General features: G+C 37.6%; 1 protein-coding gene across 2 annotated transcripts; it reads right to left on the bottom strand.

The window, feature by feature from the left end:
- Positions 1 to 2,707: 2,707 nt before the first annotated feature.
- Positions 2,708 to 19,173, bottom strand: LOC125766347 (opioid-binding protein/cell adhesion molecule homolog). Of its 2 annotated transcripts, none has more exons than XM_049432211.1 (7): positions 18,606 to 19,173; positions 7,596 to 7,693; positions 7,180 to 7,387; positions 3,826 to 3,984; positions 3,596 to 3,724; positions 3,201 to 3,497; positions 2,708 to 3,121 (listed from the first exon to the last, which is right to left on the bottom strand). In XM_049432211.1, exons 1-7 carry the CDS (start codon positions 18,721 to 18,723, stop codon positions 2,907 to 2,909), a joined length of 1,224 nt encoding a protein of 407 aa, XP_049288168.1. In that variant the 5' UTR covers positions 18,724 to 19,173; the 3' UTR covers positions 2,708 to 2,906. The 2 variants fall into 2 exon arrangements, with proteins under 2 accessions (XP_049288168.1, XP_049288169.1); XM_049432212.1 differs by lacking the exon at positions 18,606 to 19,173 and adding an exon at positions 7,881 to 9,636.
- Between the last annotated feature and the right edge of the window lie 3,928 nt (positions 19,174 to 23,101).

Raw genomic sequence — 23,101 nt, forward strand, 5'->3', positions numbered from 1 at the left:
ATAAAGAGGCACCAAAGGAAAGTCAATGGTGGATGGTGGATCGGAGATTCGCTTTCGCCAGAACAAAAATGGAGGGAAATGAAAAATAAGCGGAAAATTACGTGCTAACGAGAACACCCAGAACATTATATGAGCTGGAAAAGAGAAAAATATAAAGATGCGGAGAATAAAAAAATTGTATAGTTTGACCACGTAGAAAACTAGAAACTGTGATCTAATGGTAAAACTTATCTGTTAAATTGATTATCAGTAGCAAATAATGTATTTGTCTTTTCAACTTATTAGTTACTAGGAGCATTTAAATTTCATTGTAGATTGAATTTTTTTATTCTTTTCTTAGTCTAAGCTATGAAAAAGGACTTTTTTGTCATGGTTTGGTAATGTTTGCTTATCTTCTCCTTGCTGGCCTGACTACCTCTTAAGTCATACCGTCAATATCTGACTTACTACATTTATTTTTACCACGTTGCTGGATACTCGCTTTTTGCTGCGGAGTTCGGTCCGGATGGGATTTGATACCCGGTCTTGTCGTGTGGAACCGGGGCCATTTATAACATACTCCTTCGGGTGGCCCCAATTTTCGTTTATATTAATAAAAACAGAGTTAGGGGTAAATTTAAACCATAATGTAATTTGACTCAAGAATTATTTTCTATAATTCTTTAATAGTCTTAATTACTGATTAGGGATATATTTGGAAATTTAAATATATTACTCAACAAAAAACATGCTATCTAGTCTAGAATCCATGCTTTAAGTTTCGTAATGTCGCTCGATTTATATAGTGCATTTTATCATTACATGTTGTGTGGTTGCGTCACTTGCTTTTTATTATAGTACAATTGTTTTAACAATTAAACTTTCGTTATTGCCTTCCTATGAACAAGATCCTTTGAACTCTTGACATATTTGAATATTGAATCACGCTTGTGGAAATGTAACTGGAGTGGGTTTGACTACCGATTATGTTGTGTTAAAATCAACACTACTACCACATTGCCTACTACCAGTAAATATAAATTAAATTTACAATACATTTTACAATACAACTTATTAGCTTTGCTACTCATATTTGTTAAGTATTGATTCTTGTTTGTTGATATATTAAAACATTTAAGGATTAACTCTCGTTTTTTTAGTCAATGTTTTATGTTTTAAAAATGAAATATTTTGGTTTTGTAATTTCACGTTTCAGGACATCTTGTCTTTGTTCTAAATTTCTGCATATCCTTGTACAATGTGCTATACAAGTTGTTGTATGAAATGTTGTACACAAAATCTCCGCGGTATTGAACTTACACAATCTACAGTAATTGGAGTCCTTGGAAAGCTTCTTCTGGAAAGCCACATGAACGTACAAATTAAAACATTCCCTAAACTTAAGGCTTGCTGTACGTAAGATCAAACAAAACTTGCGAAAAGCACAAACGCAAGCATTCATATGGAAGTCCTACATAAGACAGCTTAGAATGAACACGACATCAAGCAACAAAGTTTGATTCTGTGTGATATGCGTGACTCTTGCTACGTTGTGTATTAGTGATGGGCAGATCGAGCCGAGTCTACCTGGGTTGGACCGATCCATAAGTGACTCGGATCGGAATTACTGAACCTACTAATATTTATGAGTCGGCCCGAACCAGCTGTACCCACGGGTTTGTGTCGATTCCGATACTGTTGCACTCGTCTCTTGGTCGAGAAGTGAAATGAATAGTATGACTCATCAATAATGTGTAAGTCTTTTTCGAAGATCTGTAAATTATTCGTTGCAAATTTAATTGCCTTCAGTTATTTACCACGCATTAATTGAACGCTACTTAATGAATAATAATAATAACAAAAACATTATTCACAACAACAATTGCAATGTCCAACTAAACATATTCAAAGAATAGTCTTTCGATATTTTAGTACAGAATTGTGAGTATCCTTGTTAACGCTATTTATTATGAAGAATGTCATCATTCCGCAATATTACAATTTATTTTAGATAAAAATAAAAAAATAGATTTTTTGTAAACGATGTCGAGTGGCTTTTTAGGTCCGTTGACTAATAAATAAATTATTATAGAGAAAAAGCATTCTTAGCAAGATTCAAATACGAATGCTACAACTTAAATTAAAAATTAGCTAAAAAATTAATCGGTAAAGAAAATGTCATGACATAAATAAATACCTTTCATAACCCAGCGAGTTATTCACTTGAATTGAAGTTAAGTGATAGTTTATTGTAAATGATACCTCTCGCCAAAACATTCTTTTCCTACTTATTTTTGACACTAATGGGTGATTGAAAATGTTACATTTCCGTACAATTTTATTTATAGTATATCTGCGTTTAATTTACCTCATGCATAAAGTCAAAATCGTAGTATTCCATACTCAATTTTGTTTTACTCTGTTTCTATGACGCTTCTTCATAGGTTTGCCACCACCTTTCTTGGTAGGGCGGAGGCACAAGAAATTGTAACATTAAATAACTTCAGTTTATCGTAAAATACAGGCATTTAAATTAAGCAAATGTTCTGTGTAGCAAATCAAAATGAGCACGAAAACTAAATTGTATAATGCAATTTCAGCATTTTACATTACCAACCATTAATAGTTTTTATATCACTTTCTTATTTCTCTAATTTTTTTTATCATTTTTATATCGACTCATCAATTTCTTTCCAGTTTCAAATATCTTTTGCCCAACACCGTGTACTTTAGTTTAATAATGGACATTACGTTTTGTTGCCATTTATTGCTGCTCATACAACAGGAGAACAATTTACATTTGCTGGGGAACAGTTATACATTTTGTCTGCTAACATGATAATACCGCTATATGCACATGTAATGCGTATAATTCGTATAACATTTGTTAATTTCCCTGCATCGGGGAGATATAGCATCGCTCCTTATCATAATGTCTTCACAGCGACAATAGCGACCATCGCAGCCATAACTATCACTAGCCGAAGGAACGCGAAGGAAATGGTCGCCCCACTGGAAGAAGCAGCTGATGCGGTTAGCAGAATATCGTTGATTTTGTTATCGGTATAGTTCTTGATAAGTGTCGTTGATCCTAGATAGTTTGACTGCTGAATGATCTGATTCTCCACCTGTTTCGTTTTGGCTGGCGGGGAGAAAGGTAAGAAGACAAGGTGTTAAACAGTGCCCAGTACAGTAAACTATATGGCGCTTAGTTTCCTTACAGGTCTTACGGTACACTTTCACCGATTCCTCCGTAGTGCCGAGGGAATTTTTGGCCACACATTTGTACACACCGAAGTCGGAAACCTTCTCCAGCCGAATGGTGATTTTCATCGTCACCTTGAACACGTGATCCTCGAGCGTGGAGTCGTACGTGCCACCCTGCAGGATGATTTCACCCTTACCCTTCATCCAGTAGTTGATGGAGTTCGGTTGGGCTTCGCTGTGGCACTCGAGAATGACCCGGCCGCCCAGCTCGGCGTAGTACTGGCGCGTCGGTATTCGTATAATCGGTTGGACTGAAATTGGAAATCAAGCAAAACCCGGGGTCAGACGGAGGTGTGTATGTGTGAGTTGCGCCGAGATCGTATCTCGAAATGGGCAGAACTGTACGCACAGTTGACTGTTACGATAATTCGTTTGCTGACCGTCGGTGGCACGCCGTTTGATGCGATGCAGTGATAGGAACCGGCGTTGTGCCGCTCGATGTGGTAGATGTGCAGCATCGCTCCATCGTGGCTCGTTACTATGCACGAATGATGATTAAGTTATTATTAGGGAAACGGAGGCACACCAGCCAACCTTTCGCATGTTGGTGGCTGGCTGGCCGTGATGAATAATACATACTTCCGGAATTCTCCACGGATGTGACAGATTTCTCACCCTCCCGCTTCCAGGTGACCGTCGGTTCGGGGACGCCCGTTGCTGCACAGGTAAGTGTTACGTTGGTACCCTCCAGCACCACCATGTCCTGGCTGGTCGGATAGTCCAGAATGTCGGGCGGCACTGGTCGGTCAGAGATTATTGGAATCAAAGCCAAGCAAAGTTGTAAACAATAATTATTGATTCAACATCATCGTTTTATGTCGCGAGTAAAGTGAAAGCAATGTATGTTTTTGATGTAAGTAATAGTAGTATCCTACTTTTTTCTTGATTGAAATGATAAGTTCGCTTAGGGGTAGTTTAATGAAATTGTTCAGATGTAATGTAGGCTAGATGCATAAACTGTAGCCTTAAATATGTTTTCATTATTTTTCTGGTGCCTTAGCTATAACATCTTCCTTGCATGTAGATGAGACAATTAATATTCCCCTAGAAAATCATCCAAATCTCTTAAGCACTAATTATCATAAGAAGCAAAAAACATACTTCGAAACTCCCCTTCGACCTGTTATGCCCTCTGTCTCATTGGCATTGGTAGGAAAATGTGTGTGACTCTACCCTACGGTATAAAAACAACACTAATTCCGTCGAAAATCTTTAATCTTATGTTTGCGTGTTTGCAGATAGGATAATAATTTATCGTAAACAGCCTAGCGATGAACGCACAGCAACTATGTGACCGCAACTGTGTGACTGCCGAAACATGCACCGGTCAACGGTGTGCTGTCTGCTAAGGACTCAGGTCTCTCCATTTCGGCTGCTTACACCCGACAATAAGTACCGAAGCAATGGGAAGCCTCGTTAAGTCAACACCCGCTCAAGAAGGTCAAAAAAATCTCCATAAAAGTTTTTTTTCTCCCTTCGTCTGTTCCCCTTTACACAAACAACTCAAGCCATGCCGGGAAAGGGAGGAAAGTTGTGTGGTCTACCCCCCTTTTCCAGCAGGTGTTTAAATTTTCATCATAACCATTTACGTTTTCCTTCTGGTTTTTGTGGGTCTTCCAGGCTGGCCAACGGTAGTTAGAGTAATGATGAAAGTGAAAGTATTTGCACGCAATTTCGTCACTTTTACTGTGTGTGGTGTCAATGAAAGCTCTACGATTTTGGGGAAGCCTTCAACCCCTGACACGTGTAGAAGCACTTTCGTCCTTTTTCCGGGACGCAGTACATAAAATTGTATGTGCGTGTGTGTGTGTGCGTGCATGTGTGTGAGAAGGTGGAATTTCTACGCATTGTCTTGAGTGCCTGCTTGTCTCTCCATCCACTGCTGCAGCACTATTTCATGTGCTATTCGACATGAAATCAAGAAGCACCACTATAAGCAAATAAACGATTAATTGTACGCCAAAGGGAAGACGAAGGACGCCGTTTAGGAAAGGGACACCGCTTGAAGCCCGATGCGTTTGTCCGTGTTTTCACAACACGTGATTTCCATCGCCCGATGTTGAAAACCGAATGGGGATCATACGGTTTTGTCAGGGCATGCCGGTAGACTGAGGGTGGAACCGGCTTGTAGAATAAAAGGGTAACCCGTTACGTCGGTGACTGTGCGCCAAAGTTGAACTTCAAACGACTTGGAAGTTGTAGCGAAACTTGGTGGTTTTCGTGCCGGATGGCAATAGAAGGTGTTTGTTGACTAGTGCGCTGCAGCTTTCGATCAGTCTTGGTTGCTTAAGTCACGTTTTAAAGAAACAAACAGTTGGCGACCGGGTTAAGGTGGCGTCTTTCTGAGCACAACCGAGCAGCAAAACGGAACGTTTGAAATATAGAATGAGGAAAGCTGGCAGTGAATGAAATGAAGGCAAAAATCGTACCGGTGGTATAATGAGCAAAATTAAATGGTGGTCTAATTTTATTCCTGTTCTTCGTTGCATAAGGTGTAGTTTACCATCAACACTAAAATTGGCAGTCAATTGAATCGTGTCTTTGTCTATTATAACGAGCGTTCACTGTATAGATCAACATGGTATGTTTTTTGTATTTGATATTAGTAAATAAAATATGGTGCAGGCTCTTTAGAGGTAAAAGTATTAGAGGAAAAGTATATAAGTAATAAGAGTACTCCGTTACCCCGTCACTAAACGCTTAGCAATTGTCGCATTTGCGAACGCGATTCAGAACATTCTTGCTAAACACCATATAAAAACAATTGCAAAAACGTGCATTTTCAGCGAAAAATTCCTCTTCGTAGCGCGACTTAACGCCACGACAGTTTTCTGTAATGGCGGCAAGGATAGCTCAATTTTACGGGCAATAACAAGGTAGATAAATTCAAAAATTATATCGGTTGAGTGTCATTAAATATTGATACGTTTGAAAAAATCGAGTGCCTTTTTATTTTTTAAAGTACGTACGTGTTGTATATAATTATAGTAAATGTAAATACTATTTTTAAAACAGAAGAATGGCTGTTAATTCGAAAAAAAAAATTCCTCCCGTGCACATTTTCACAAAAAAAAAATTTATAAATTTGCCAATCGCCTAAGGCTATAGTCTTAGCTTTTTTTTAGGAAAATTAAGCAAAACTTATAAATTGATGTATTTTAATACGAATTTGTTGAAATAGGTCTTTTTCACTCACATAAATGCTGCATTGTTAATGAATTTATTACTAGTATGTTGAACTTGCTTTCAATAAATTCGGTATGCACAACGCGTTTGGCCATCTTGCTAGATAAATATAGCTCACTACATACAGTTGTTCGATCTGGTTTTTATCTTTTTGCTACTCGAAGCTGCTTCTAATTGGTGCTATCCGACTTCTAATATTCGATCCCGATTTTATTTTGCCCGGTGTATGACGCTGTGGGCAAAAACAACTTAGCTAACCTATTTATCTTGTTACGCTATCTTCTGGCAACCGGAAAAATTATGACAAGATGACAACGCCAAACACACAAGAAAATAAAATTTACAAATCTGCGGTACTATTAGCAGCATCAATTGTTTGTATCACAGGAGTCAGCAGCATCCGGCGACGAGCTTTCTTGATGGTCTCTTGTTTTGAAACATCATCACTGAACTTAAAAAACTTGCCTTTCTCATCGACTTCATCAAAACAATAAATTTATTACTTATTATAATTTTATTTGTTTAAATTAATTTAATTTAATTCAAGATTATTTTTTCGCTAACGGCTCGATTAAAAACGTAAACAAACCATGCACGAGAAAAGTAAAACAACCTTAAAGTAGCGCCAGAGTCGCAAAATTATTTTGGAAAAATGAGCTACTTTTGTCGAGTTTTTATCGTTGGTTTTCTATTCTGAGCTAAAATGATAATAAAAGCTGTTAAATTCTATATTAATTTAACTCTTACCGACAACATTCAAGTATCCCATCTGGCTCTTCATCGGGTCCGTATTAATCTGGCACATGTACCACCCCTTGTCCGACTCTCGAATATCCTTAATTCTCAGCTGCCAGATTCGTTGTTCGGTGTGCGTGATCGCTATCCGTTCGCTCTTCGTTATCACGAGTGTTTCGATTGTTAATATTGTCTGCGTATCAACCCGCAACCAGGCGACCTAGTGGTGAACAAGGATGGTACAGTAGAAAAACAAATAAAGGTTGTAAAGTCTCATTATTTCACATTAGCGCACTTTATGATCTAATGGTGATGGTGACCGTGAAAAAAATAAAGGGTTTGCTCCTTTTTCTCATTTGTGCTAATTTGCCGGAAATGGTACAGTACGAATGAAGCAACGGAAACCGGAAACGTGACCGGCCAATTACCTTGTATTTGTACAAATCATGCACCGTGCACGTCATCACTCCTTCACGTCCGACCGGTACGGTTACATTTGCTATCGGTGCACTAAATTTCGGATCAACTGTTCAGCCGACGTTCACCATCCAGTGTGTGAGAGTTTGGGCGATTTGAAAGAGAGAAGCAAGAGAAAAGCATAGAAACAGTTAGCGAATGAAAAGTTTGTGGTCAATTAAGTTATTCTTGAATCGTAATCGATGGTAAAGTGCACTGGAGCTGTTATTATTACTTTACAATCACATAAATCTTACATGAACGAAGACGTTACACAAAAGTTGCTTTGCCAATATGGTTGATTTGCTACTTAGCACCGTGAAGTGGGTTGAAGTTGCAACATGATTATGTGACTGTTTACTTAAACCTTCATTACGAGCTGATGAGGTTTTCCAACGACGAACAAGCGGGGTTTCGATTGTTACAACTTTGTTCCAGGGAGTAAAAGTTTTCTCCAAACAAGCCAAGAAGCAGTTGCGAGGTGAAAGTGGCTGGTGATCGCATGTGACGACGAAAAGCTACCATAATGCATGTTTGGCTGCAAATGGTGCATTTATCATAAGGTTCGTATTAGTAGCGTTTAACACAAACACGGTAAGCTGCAACAGTGCATACTGCACCGGTGTTTGGTGGAGCAGCAAAAGGGCAGGGACGGAATACATCGAACCACAGTTACACAGTGTTTGTGTCTCAACAACCGGTTGCCTAAGTTGGAGTAAACAAAGTTTCTGTGGCAATGTTAGTGCTACCTTCCCGCGTCAATAAGATTATACCGGGAAAGGAATGGACGCTGTTGAGTGGTGAAGTTTTGCAAACTCCATAATCGTGTCGGAAATGTAGGTGTGGAGAACGTACCCGATTGGTTCGGTTTTGTGGTATTGATTTATGATTGCTGACGTATTTCTTTGGGTCATTAGGTGCTGTTGAGAGAGATGAAATTGAATCTTCCAGCTAGTTGCAAGAATGCTACCAGCGGTCTGGTGGTTAATTTGTTCATTTAAAGGTGGTTGTTCTTGTAGAACCGCATGATTGCGAAACTGTTTGGCGTTTTATTCTACGAGGAAGTAAATCGTAATGATAATGAGAACATAATGAAGAACATTAATTAACAAGAGTGTTTGAATTTGATGTTTGAGTGGTATTTAGAACGTTTTATTCACAGTTTAATTGTTACTAGAAAACATTGTAATTAAGTATTGAGAATTGATAAATTATATCGTTTTGATCATTCCAGTCTGCTTCTTACTTTTACTATATTATTCATAATTGAAAGAGAAGTTACAAAATTTATTATTTCGTTTTTGAACCAAATTTCAGGTTCGGAACAATATAATTATTCTAGAGAAAAACTGATTTTTATCTGAGACTGAACAGAATTTTACAGACATGCTGCTATAAAAGTTATCATTTTCACGTACTTTGTGACGCATTTCGGATTTTTGTGTCTTTTTTCCACCCTTTTGAAAATAAACTAAAATGTACTCCAAGGATAAACCTTCCCTTTTGCCTTTAGCTTGAAAAGGGCCAAAGGTTGAGACTACACAAACAATGGTGCAATTGTCATCTCATCGATCCCTCGATCACAATTAAAAACCGCGACCGTGACCGTGCGCTGGAGATAAGAAACTTTTCAGACTAAACCACCGACCTGGAGAAGAGTATGCAGCTTTCACGCATATCGAATAAGAAGTTCGTAGAAGAAAATAAAAAAGCATCTACCACTACGTTCACCACTACGCACTTGCTCTATGAAAAAGCGAATCCCTTTTGTTTGCCTGATTTTTTCTCTATGAGCTTCTGCTCACAGCTAGAACTTTGCTATCTTTTCGGTTATGTCCAAACCGTCTATTGTTCGAGTAAAGAGTGCTACTTTTATGCCGTATTTTATTTAATCCCTGGCGGGAAAGGACACTTCAAGGATTACTTCACCAAGCAGGCAGCAGTCAAACGCTGAAAGATGTACGTAAATATTTTGATAAAATTACAGCAGGGAGTCTTTATCATTTTTTACAGCAGGTTCCTTTCAGGCGGCTTATTTTTATCCATATTCTAGCATTCCTTTCAAAACAGTTCCGAAAAAATAACTAGCTCGAAGAAGAAAATTAAGATATTTGATTTGGGTTTAGTTTTTAAAGATCATTAGTCAATGTTCAAAATATATTCTCACCACGCGACTAAGACCCTTTTGAATGCTCCACAAAATCAAGAATTTACTGACCATATTTTCCATTACCGAGTAGTGAAGCCCATATCCTTTGGTGGTTGTTGTGTTTGTTTTTCTTCTTTTAAAAAAAAATGTACCCTGCGGTAATAGTTTCCAAATTCTCTTCACGAATCGAAAAAGGTTCAAAGCGTCTACTCAGCGTAGCAAAGCGAACCAAACCAAACATTAACCCGGTGAAGCGAAAATGGGGAAAATTAGAATAATAAATTAGTAATGACATAATTTGTATTTGATTTCGCTTTTATTTGTCACCTCGCCGCATTGATGGAGAGAAATGGAGACCCTTTCGGTCGTCCCCCGTTTCGTTACGTTCTACACATTTTTCAAGAGGAAATCAAACCATGCTCTTGTCGGCTAGAAGAAACAAATACAAACACAAAAATATGGACAGTTTGGTACTCAGCAAAAAAAAGCAAAAGGAAAAACAAACTGTCCTACACTTCACCATCGAAAGCGGAGGCCCACTTTGGCTTTGGTGTAAATAATTTTATTGCATGCTTGGAGCAGATTTAACACTCATTTTCTTTTCGGCAGCAAACCCATTTGGATTCTTTTTTTTTTTGGACCTTTCCATACATTGCTTAACGTTCGGTTTTTGCTTTGCTTATGCGTTGTTGTGACTTTTCGTGGTTTCGCTAATCGTCAAACACGGAAAATAATGACGACGAAAAAGGGATGAGAAAATTACTCATTTCCAGCCATAAGTTTAACTGCACCCCCGCACTGGGGTTTAGCGGCAAAATTTTATTCATTTGTTTATTTGCTTTCGACTGCTCTCCTGGGGCAGGACCAAACAATGGATTCCCCACTATCGCGTTACCGGTTTGGCCTTACGGCACCGTACTAACAAATTGCTCAACGGGTGGGAAAATTAGTTATCCCCGGGTACGCGGCCAGTACCGTTTCCGTTGTAGTTTGCTTGTTTTGTCAGCAGTTAAATATACTTCCGCATATTTCGCACCACGGAACGCAACAAGACCGAGCTGCTTATTAGGAAGTGAGCTGAAGATGTTGTAAGAAGATTTTTTGTTTGACAATGAACTACTTCCGAAAGCATCTCAACGTTGACTCACTTTTACATTTTCCTGAACGTCCGTTCTACTAGTGAACAACTTTACTGCGACCGTTGTGCTTTTGGTGAGATGCAAAAGTTTGTAGTTTTTGGTAAAGTTTGCTATGAAACAAAGCATCCACTACAGTATGGCGGAAAATGCCTGTGTTGTGGAAAAAAGGCACGTCAGAACAAATTTTCTTCACGAAGCGTTTATGCGGTGTTTACGTCACATTAGACCTCATCAGTGCCTTCCTGGCTAGTGCTAGTGCTAGAAAATAAAAAGTTTAACTGGACACTAAATACACAGCAGTTTTCACGGTGTAACCCTTGATACTTCAGTAGATATTTTAATGGAAAAATAAACGAAAGGACCTAAACAGATTGACAATTAAAAAAAAGTATTTAGAAATACTCCATTATAATTCGAAAATGAAAAACAGCAAATGTTCTATTCAAGAATCATGAGAAACGTGTAAAACGAATTTAAAATTAAAAATTCTTATTGATTTTCGTACGATTTTTAATTATCTTTTTTTGTAAAAACTTCATTTCAAAAATATTATCTCGTTCATGTAAAAATATTTTAAAATAATAAAATAAAAAGGTCTCTATTGTATTTATTTTTATCTTTCCTCCAAGAAGTTTCAAACATTTCCCCTCTAAGGGTTATCGTTTTCTGGTGTTTATATTTCGCTTTCGTATCCTATCATCATCATCATCGACGTCATTATTTTGTGAACACACTCACACACACACACACACACATAGGTGGCCAACACCTGAAACGGCAAACGCCAAGAATTACCGTCTTGTCTTGTTGAAGCGTTCGCTAACGGTGGCAGTTCCGGTTCAGGTTTGACGCCGGGAGGGCTACAAGACTTCCGATCGTACTTAACCAAGACACGAACCTTTCACCCGATGGCCGCCCGAAGAACGCCATATGGGACCGCGTTTGTACCCTTAACATCGGCACCGAAAGACGTATGCAAATACTTCGGTGCAAGTAACCACCTTAGTGGCCATTGTGTCATGTGGCCACTATTGACTTTTTGGCTTCAATGGTCCGATGCCCAAAGGAGCGAACGCCAGTCGTCGTTGAAAAATCAATTGCAAATTCCCATAATCACGTCTAATTTAGGAATAATAATACCTTCCCGCCGTTAATCATTGCGCCTAGACGGCGGTCATTTGAACCGTTTTTAAGCCGCTAGGGTCACTACGAACCGAGTCGGTCAAGGGTTGTTTCAAGACCTACTGGAAAGATGCCAAAATGAACAACGTCACATTTCGTGTTTGTTGCTTCCGGGAAACTGGAATGAACGGTGAAACCATGTTTGGCAGAAGAATGGCCAAGTGAAAGTTTTGTATCGATGTATTTCCTTCAAATATTTTTGTGTGAGTTGCAAAAATTTACGGCCAAGTTTAATTTAAGCTTAAAATTGAAAACTGAATCGATGGATTGTATTGAATTGAAAAAAAAAATATTGAAACCGTAGAACCATCTTTTATTCGATGTGTTATTTGCACATATTATTATTTCTTTTAAAGAACTAAATTATAAAAGTCGTGCTGTACATTTATAAATAAACTAAAAATTGAATACTAGCTGGAGGCACGCGTTTAATTGCATAAAAGTTAAAAAAAGATAATAAAAATTTATAATAAAAGGAAATCAAATTATAAACTAAGTATATCGAATTAAGTATTTTTATTTTTTTAATAATACTTAATAAAATTTAGTAACTAAATACCTCATTAATTAAAAATTTATGTATGGTTTTGTTTTAAAACTTCAGGATATCTTAGTTCTTACTATGAAGGCTTCATAGGCTCATACGAGATTTGATCCACGACCTACAATTCACTATAATTCTAACACATAAGCAAGATCTTTTGGTATAGTATTGTAGTAAATATGTTAAAGCACATTTCAACTGTTTCATAGCTGTTCAAATCAATCATTATACTGGAGCAAAATAAACTTTAAAAAATTTCATTAATTTCAAAATAAATATTGTATTATGCGGTGAACAGTCCACCTTATTTGCGGTTATTTGTCCTTAGACAAATCGTATAATCTAATTTAAAATCAAATGTCAATGTTGCCCGTCATAAATATGAAAGGAACACACTTCAAATATGTCGCCTCAACCATGTTTTGTAAATCTGGAACAAACAACAAAATCTCATACTCATACAGCTTCAAGTTGTTGCTTCCTAATGTTATTGAATCCTGTGCCTGTAGCTATGCTCTCTCGTCAAAAAGGCAATAAACCAATTGAAATACATGAAAAGGTTAACATAACCGCGAACAATCCAAGCTTTGAAAGGGCTCAAGTATTGTGGATGCGTCTTCCTCTCTGCGAAAGTTGTTCAAACCGTTTCGCGTAACTCTTTTCCTTTCTCCTGCTATATTGCCATAATGCGACATATCTGGCTTCTTGCTTTGCCATTATTGTTATTAGTTTATCAGATTCTATAAATAAGAATGCTCATGCTGTTACGTTGTCGAAGAATCTTCTTATTACTGATACAGCTAATATGTGACCCAAATGCATAAACTCAAGTTATAAGTTGGCCATAATTACATTCACTTACTCTTACAGAAAAAAATTAAGGAAGCACATTATCTATAACAAATTGCATGTAAAGACCATCGTTCATCGTCAGTTCACAGGCGGACTGAGCTGTCCATTTCGACACCAATGGCTAACCTCAAAGCTAGCCTTTAGAGTAGTAGTTTATCAGTCTTACCTTCGGTGGCTTCTATTTTCAAGGCAAACTTCTAAAACAGACCCTTTTTTGCCACATGCTGACGCTCGTTTCTATCGCATAGCGGAAGGATTATACCAGCGAAAAGAATCATAAGCGAGTGGAAGAAAATTGAGCTATAAACTGCTTCCGGATTATTAGCGTTAATTGAAGTTGTAAATTTTCATTTTTTTTTGCTTCTGTGTGTCTGTATGTGTGCTAGTGTGTTTGGTTATTATGTTTTATGTTTTCCCTTTTGCGTATTGCGGTATGGTATCGTTTCACATCCCATCACTCAGTGGCACCGGTGCTGCGGGAAAAATGGTTGAATACATCAGATTCCTAACTGCCAACCGTTGCCATGTGCTTGAGTTACGATTCGAGCCTCAGCGTTTTTACGAATTCGGATGGCTCAGGCCTCCAGTCATCGTGCGACCGCCGTGTTCCAGAAAGGCATACCCGGGGCGGACCAATTACAGTTAATCGCTAAATCGATACCCACGGAACACCATCACCAATGGGTGCGCGGTCTCACGAACCGGTCGCACAGAAAGTCGTTTTACCGCTAGGCGTTGGTATTTGCCAATGAGTTTGGTGATTTTCTAATTAAATGGTTTATTGACGCAGCGAGCGGCTTTTAATTGAGTTAAAAATTGACTGTTTGCTTTGGCTTTGATCTAATCATCACTGTACCACCGGGCGGCATTTGCCACCCGTTAATGGGGTGGACGAAAAATCCGAATCACCGATTCTTCGGCAGAGTTTCTCATGCGCAACCGAAACCGAAATGTGAAACCAGATGGAAAATGCCAAATGATAACATTTACTTCGAATGGATGGTGGTGCAAATGTTACGGGGGAGAGAGAAATACCACTGTACAGGCAGATTACCTGCTTTAGTGTGGATTAAAGAACTTGGAAGAAAAATGTAAGTGGTATGTTGACATTTATACAGAAGTAATAAAACGATTAAGTGCTTAGTTTATTTCTGCTATTAACGAACATTAGTTTAGAATCGGTAAAAGAAAAGGTATTGACATTACATCTCAGAGTATGTGTTATTGTTATGGATTCATACACAAACTCAACCGCACCTTCTGAAGCGCAACACTATCGATTGTAATGTGGTTAAATAATCTTTGATAGAGTAATTCGATGTTTTAGCATCCTTCGTCTCTTCCACTCTTTTCCATATTTCCTTTTTTCCTCTTTTGCGCATACAAAGAGGCCGAACCAAAGCTTTAATCGCGTAGGATCTGGAATGACATTAGGAAAATGTTGGGCCCCGCTGCTAAGAAGAAGGTGCCATTAAAATGGATATCATTGTCTCAGATATTTTCCAACCGATTCATCGTCCCCATGCCACACACCCGAGCTGTTGTGGTTGATGGTTTCGATCCATTTGTCGTCGCTTAACATGACACGAATTTACATTTGTGTGTTTTTCACGTTTTTTTTTTTGTTAAGGCAAGGTTCGTTGCTTTAATTGCTGGTGTTTAAATGTCACCGTTTGGCGGGAACTTGGAGTTGTTTGCTTTTTAAAAAGATTTTTCTTTCTTTCTAACCATCATGATATTCTTTAAACCTTAGGGCACGAATTAAGGGGATGGGTGGGGATAGGTAAATTTTTGTCGTCGTTGCTGGTTTTGGTGCTATTTATGAGCTGACAGCTTCACTGCTTGGTGACAGGCCAAACATCCGTTGGTATTATCATAATCAAAGGTATATAAAGGGCGGTTTTTTAATGTGGGCTGATGATCGGTGTGGTATTATGGGTTTGGAGAGATATTTTACGCAAGGTCAGTGGTATGATAGGCTTTTAATTTTTTTTCCTTTTCCTCAATCAAAAAGAAATTAAATTGTATTCAGCAACCAATCGTGACTATATCATTGTATACAAAGTTTATATAAATATAAATTTAGAAAAGAACGAGGTTTTTTTTCAAACATTAAGCTTATGTCTTTAAATTGTTTTTTTACTCTTATTCAATTCGCTGTTGTTTATCAATGTTTGTAATTCAGTTCAAAATTGTTCTACGCTAATGATTTTAGGAATAAATACTATTGCCACATTCAATAAGGCTTGCTTAGCCTTGATGACAGACACACGAAAATTGTAATGAAACAATTAATTTATGTTACGTGTACATTCTCAGACAAGATGATGAAATATGGAATAAAGCCCAAATGAGCAAAATAATATTTAAGAAAAGATATCAAATGTTATAACATGCATGGATTCTTCATACAATTTTGAGTTTTTATTGTGACTGTTTGATTAAAAATAAATTAATAAAAGTTTTTTTATTAAACGATGAAGTTGAAATGTACGCTTAAAAAAAATTCCAAACTTCAATGGCCTAATAATTCATAAAAAAAACATATTTTGATTTTTTTCTCTTTTGGGTCTGGGTCTGAAAAATAACCCTTTTTAAAATGCCTGAGAATCGTAAAACATAAACATACAATCAATTCATCGTGCGTAAGGCTACTGTAATCATGTGTTTATTCAGAGCTACGCAAATATGATTTCAGAATCAAAAACAGAAAATACCATAAAAAAATGTTGGCAAGCGTTGCATCGGCTTATGCGTGACGCGTTATGTTCACAACGCCATGTTCAAAAACCTTTTCGTGCCCGTAAGGCAAACAAATCAGCAACGGTCGGTTTGTTAGCGGGAGCAGGAATAAAACAATGAAACTTAAAAAATACATGTTTCGATTTGTTTTTTGGCAGCAAAATTCACAATGTCACGCATGTTGACTTGTTTGATTTTGGTGATAGTAAAGCAAATAATCAAGAATATTGCTAGGCTACCATCCATCCTGCTCTCCTTTTCCGGTTGAACGTTTTAGAAAATGAAACATTGGTGGCAAAAATGAAAGCAGAACAAAAATATGATTGATTTATGCTGACACTATCAATTGATTCCTCCTGAAGCGTAAAATAGCTCCTTCTGATGCATTACATACTGTTACACCGATCCTTTTGTCGTATCCTTGTAAGAAGAGTCTGTTATCAGCGGCAAGAAAGCCATACGGTGATCAATCGATGGGCAGAAGTTTTACCACCGAACTGAACCATATTGCCTGCAGTTTTAATTAAACACACGGAATAAAACTAATTATGTAATTACACAACTAATTCCACAGAAAGCTTCTCGTTCCAGGAAGCAGCGGATCCGTGCCTGGTATCATCTGCCTTTTGTTATGCCGTCGGAGCTTTCGGGTGGTTTCGGTGGTTTCGATGCATCCTGCGGCTACGTTTGGGTAACCGTCAAGAAGGTAATTCTTGGCATTCCTTTTGTACGCCTCTTGGTTCGGTGCATGACAGGACAGCGCGTGCATTTGGGAACGGGAATGGCTACAGGTGGTTCTCCAGATTAGTTATAACACACGACGCTCTAGTATGCCACATTCTTCCCATTCAATGGAAAGCCCCACCGAAGGCTGTAAAGTGGCACTCGAATTGAATGGGATGAAGATTGGATCGCTGAGAGGCCAGAGCAAGAGTCAAGATGTTTAACACGCATAATGTTGCGGGCTGCTTGATTCAATAACAACTACACAACCGTACTGCACTCGCACGACCTCCGACATGTGTAACCGTTGCCGTTGAATGAAAACCGCTGCAGGCATTGGTGGAAGGTGTGTTGTTTCGTTATCTCCGTACAAAAGAGCTCACCGTTATAATGCCATAACAGCGTACGGCACTCGTTTGAAACGGTGGTATTAAGTGAATCATGCTGCTGCGTTGGGATAGTTTTCCCAGTTACATTGGCGAGCATGAAAGTGCCGGTGGCGATGCGTGTACGATATTAAGCAGATTGCTTTCGGAAAAGTTTATTGAATTAGCTACATCCGGCAGCGTTGGATTTTATTTTGAAGGTAAAAAGTAAAGTTGGTTACAAGGGAAATTACACTGGAATTTATTGTGTTTCACTAGGTCACATGAATGCTGCAGTAGGAGTAAGAAAATCAGTTGCTTATAAGCAGATTTCAGTACATTGTGTTGAAATATCGCAAGTTCCAAATCGTTCAAAATTTTTAACAATAAAATGATGCATTGGAAAATAAACAAACAAACAGCAGATGAAAACAATGCGAGGACAAAACACGTAAGTTATTTCATAAACTCAATTAGTTTTAAAATTGTTCAATAATTTTAGCAGTCTGTGTATCAAGCATATGATCGATAAATAACCACTTCGTTCATTCTATGTAAAAAAAAAGCATATAAATGATTTGTATTATTATTCCTCTAACAATATTTTAAAATAAAAATAAACTAAACTAAAACTAATTTAATTTTAAAACTAATTTAATAGCGTTTTGGAAAATGTTAGTTGTTAAACTTCTCTGTAAAATTGACAGCAAATTTATTTTTTTTTAGTTTTTGTTAACTTCACAAAGCTAGTTAGTTATGATCAACATCAATATGGATTGATGTCACTCACCCACTCACTAATTCCATTACACAGACACATTTTATCTTATGCAAAAATTATGATTTTTATCATTATTTTTATTTTTATAAAACATGGTTGGCTTAAAGGTATGACCTGATCGGGCATTTCTGGCTTACTAGACTGATTTTTGACGCATAGCTGGAAAGTCTCTCCTTGCTACGGGAGGAACGGGTCGGATGCGATTTGATCCTCGATCCAGTCATGTGAAACCGACGCCATTTATGTTTCTTGGTCATATCATAAATCAAAAATTTCTAAACTACAAATTTTTAACGCTAGTGACATTTGTACATACGTGACACCTCAAAAATATTAAACAAAACTGTTAAAGTTTTATTTTTGTAACTATCTTTATATATCGAAAACATGAATTATAAAAGTGCTACCATCTATTAATACATTTTTATTAAGGAAAATGGAAGAAAAAACTAAACAGTTTAAGGAAAAATTAAAAGCATTTAATCTTTAGTTTATTCTAACTTACTTCCTGAAACATCAAGCAAGGCATAACAGCTTGTAATTCCAATTAACACCAGCAAAGTTGTCTTATAACATTTATCCATGGTAGTTTCATAAGTTGTTGTCAGCCAAGCGTTTATCATTTCACCCTTTATGTTGATTAAGCTCAAAATAAAATCTCACATCACTTGAAAGTTAATTACCAACGTATTTATATGAGCTTTTGTGTTGTAAGTACTATATTATTTTATATTTGGTGTTTACTTTACGCAGATCAGTTATTATTACACTAATTCCTATTTAAATAAGCGCTAATGAGTAGAAATTATAAATGCACCAGTGCGAAACACTTCACTTCGCGTCTTCGGTTAAGGTGAGTCGCGAGACCAATCCGAACTGCATCGAGCGTAAACATAAACTGCTTAAGAAAGTGCCGACCATCCGGTTCGGTATCCCTTTCGTTTGGTTACCAAAGTACCGCTGTTCGCTTCATATCATTTTGCCCGAAGTCATTCCACTGCTTGAGATGTTCTTGGTGTAAAAACCAACCCTAGGAGTGGATACCAAAATACAATCACTGGCTTCGTTGCTAGGTCGTGAATCGAAGTCACTGCGTGGTTTAGTTCGCTTACACGCGGCCACTCGTGTACGGGTTCGTGTGCTGCTCGGCATTTTCCCAGTTCGGCTTACACGCAGCAATTTTCTCGCCAACCCAAGCCACCCACTAACCCGTACAGGTTGCGTCGGTCGCGTGTTCAGGAAAATTGTCCACACTTTACGTTCCCGTTGGCGCCGCCAATAGTGCCATCGATGACGAAACGCGAAACGGGAAAATCAAACCATAATCACAGCTTTTGACACTCGGCCGGAAACGGCGGTGACGACGGTAACCGTGTAACCACCACGAACTTATCGACAGCTGAGGGAGAACACAAAAAAGCAGGACCTTCGTGTGATGGCTAAGCAAGTTCGTTCGTTCTCGCTCGCACAGTCTTATGCTTTTGTTTTGTTTCACTTTTTCTTGATACTTCGCACATTTAAAGTGCTCTCTCTCTTTCGCTCTCATTCTTTCGCTCGCTCTGCTTTCTTGTATTTAGTTTCATTGTTTTTCTCTTCCAACGGGAAAACTGGAGGAACGAACAACAGACTTGTGGTGGGAAAGTCGGACGGCAAACGACGTTTGTGTCGTTTACGATTTTTCGCATGTTTACACAACAAACGAGATTCCTGGAGTGAGCTGTGCCGACGCACGTTCCACGTCCAGGATGGAACCAGTGAACGGCCAGAAAGGGTGAGTTATAATGGTGAATTCAAATAAATGAATCTTTGCCTGGATGAAACGGTTTGTGGGTTGGAGTGTGGTAAGTAAGAGGTTTTCAAAACATGGCAAGAAAAAAGAAACTTACAAATATAGAATGCATGCAGAAACATAAAACCTTGCACAAACTAGTTGATGGTTACAATTACAAAGGGTTGTTTTGCAATAGGAACAGGAGTAAGGAAAAACCCGGTATGGAAGCGAGAAATTGTTTCTTTGCTGATAAAAAGACTCATAGCATAAAAGTGGTTTTCTGTCTGGAATTGTAAATCGGCAAACACGCGCTACAACAATGCAGTGGATTTTTGCTGCTTTCTGTTACAACTGAAACGCTGTTAAAGACAACTTAAATGAGCCTTTCAGTGTTTTACTTAAAGAGCTTGTGACTCTAAACAAAACTTTGATATTTCATTATGCATTGTTTATGGTGTTTAGAAAAATCTCTTTTCCTTTTTTTAATAAAAAACTTTTCAATATGGTAAAGCAATAGCGCTTAATCAAATTAACACAAACAAATTTTAAATCAATGGTAGTTTTCTTACAAGTTTCTTGCATAAAAAATAATTAGATTTCAGTATTTTTGAAAATAAATATAAAAATTCAGCAGTTTATATGTTTTGAAACATTGTGCTGTAACAATTGTCGCTACTCAAAAAAGAAAAACACCACTTAAGCAAATTAGACCAGCCTAACGAAGAAGGAAGGAAGAAAAAAACTCAAAGCAAGCATATTTCCCTATCAACACAAACCGTCATGACGCGACGGTTCTATTCTCATTTTAATAGCGCTGTCTATTTTCACCTCATCTCGAAAGAATCCCACGACAGGGCCAGTACTGTTTGTTCTTGCTTCCCATCCTCACATCGGAACCGGTCGTTTATTTTGATTTTCGCTGATTTCAACTTCCACTAGGTCCCGTACCAGGGGGAAAGAAAAAGATACAAACAAAAAGAAACAGGCCCCAAATTGAGGCCAGTCGGAAAGTTGACCGGTAAACGATTTGGCAACAATTATCACCTAATTAACGAGCGAAGCGAATCGGAAAGTTCTGTGGAAGTGTATAAGCGATTCGTCGTCAGACAGTTTTTAGCCTGTGGGGAAGGGCCTGCAAACATTTTTGCTGACCGAAGGTAGTTTTCATTTGACGCTGTTGATATTCTAAGAGCGAAATGGAATCGAAAGTGTAGGTGTAACAGTAGCACCCAGATAGAAAGCAGCTTTGGAAACGGAAACGACGGTTTAAAATGGCAAATGTTGATTTTTATGCTCGTATATTCAATATGCACACCAACCATATTTTAAAGAATAAATAATAAAATCTCACCAACAAAAGCTTTTAAGAAGCTTTCGTTCGTGCTTTACATTGAAGCTTTTAGCAGGATTCAAGGATAAATAATATAAAAAGCTTTCAAAGGTTTTCACTAGCTTTATAGCGGGTAGCACAGTTTAATCTACGATCCACCAGGTGGCTCCTTTCACTTAGGATGTACAATGTACCAGGCGACTCCATTGTATGTAATGTAAGTTTAATTTACTCATTTGTTTTCTTAATTGTTTATATTTATTAAATAAGTTTTTGAACCGTTTTGTAAAATAAAAAAAAAACATAATTTTCGCTTGAAATGCTGCATTATGGCACAGAAATGTATCGACTTCGCCAATTATTTATTTGAAATCTCGTTATACTGTAACTAATGATTTTAATCATCAATAGCTGATAAGTAAAATCTACGTTTTGAAATGATGGATTTAGTCTAATTCTTCTTCTTCTTGGCTTAACGACCTTACAGGTCACGCCGGCCATTTCTGGCTTACTAGACTTATTTTTACCACGTAGCCGGATAGTCAGTCCTTGCTACGGGGGGACGGTCCGGATGGGATCCATTTAGTCTAATTATGAAAACTGAATCTATACCATTTCTTAGGTATGATGACCTATAATGCATCAACTAAATGTTCGTTTTCTTGATTTAAAAATACTAAAATCCTTCACTTATGATTGAACACCTTAACTATTTTCTGGGTTATGAGATTATCTTCCGTAGCGTTAAAATAATTTTTTTTATTAAAATGTCGATCAGCATAATTGAAAAAGGTAAACAGACGTTTCCGGACGAAGAAAAAAAGACGGGTTGGGCTTGATATTGCACATTGTGCGGAGAACATTAAGGTTTTGTGACCGAGAATAAGCAACCATCGATGTTAATGAAAAAATTGATAAAAGGATGTGCGCAGCTAGAGAACTTCTCTTCGGTGACAAAGGCCGAAGGGGTAGTGTTATTTCTTTTCAAATTTCGTATCAATTTTCGTTTAACATTCGAATGTGATTATTATAGAAGTTGTTTTGAAAAAGTTATTTCATGTGTGAAGAACAGTGTATTTGTTATTGTCGAGGTGAAGTACCGTCAACATACAACAACCACAAAATCTACTTTTCGCAATAGGAAGAAAATCATAGACATAAAAAATACATTTTAAAATCAAACCTTTACATTACAAATTTTACACATGTCTAGGAAGCCAAACAGGCCAGTTTAAGTGTAACAAAGACCAGAACCAAACAAACTCAGATAACACTAAGCAGGAACCAAAGCTCTGACCTATATTTTTGGTTAATGTGTTACAGCATTAGAATAATAGAATGGAAAACATCCAAAAGAGAACAATTACTTTATGTAAAATATCTGAACTTAACATTAAACAACGGTTTTTTCTTTGAATGGTTACTATTTTGAATTACTAGATTACATTCTCTTCTCTCTTCTTGGCTTTAACGACCTTACAGGTCACGCCGGCCATTTCTGGTTTACGAGACTTATTTTTACCGCGTAGCCGGATAGTCAGTCCTTGCTACGGGGGGACGGTCCGGATGGGATTTGAACCCGATCCGGTCGTGTGGACTGGCGCCGTTTATCACATGCACCACCGGGCCGCCCCCCTAGATTACATTATTAAATACAAAACTGCTGAAAACCGTAATAATTAAACATAAATAAAAATTATTTTTTTAAATATTTGCTCCGCAACCTTTATTGGTTAAATCTCAATTTTTTTCTGATTATTAACTGCAAACATAAATTAAAGCGTACCTGTAGTATTAAGGTGAATTCATGGAACAAAAACTCTTACCTATCCCACAAATCCCTAAAGCGAAACATGATTTCCATATCAACAGTGGTTTAAATCCTCTCGAGATTATGGAG

This window comes from Anopheles funestus, chromosome 2RL (assembly GCF_943734845.2).
Source record: "Anopheles funestus chromosome 2RL, idAnoFuneDA-416_04, whole genome shotgun sequence".
NCBI classification, from domain to species: domain Eukaryota; kingdom Metazoa; phylum Arthropoda; class Insecta; order Diptera; family Culicidae; genus Anopheles; species Anopheles funestus.

Bases quoted from the DNA above. Each gene is read 5' to 3' on its own strand.
- LOC125766347 (XM_049432211.1), bottom strand. From the start codon at position 18,723: ATGATAAACGCTTGGCTGACAACAACTTATGAAACTACCATGGATAAA. The intron at 7,388-7,595 runs GTAATTGGCCGG...GTTCACCACTAG, and splicing joins ATGATTTGTACAAATACAAG to GTCGCCTGGTTGCGGGTTGA. The intron at 3,985-7,179 runs GTAAGAGTTAAA...CTGACCGACCAG, and splicing joins GGGATACTTGAATGTTGTCG to TGCCGCCCGACATTCTGGAC.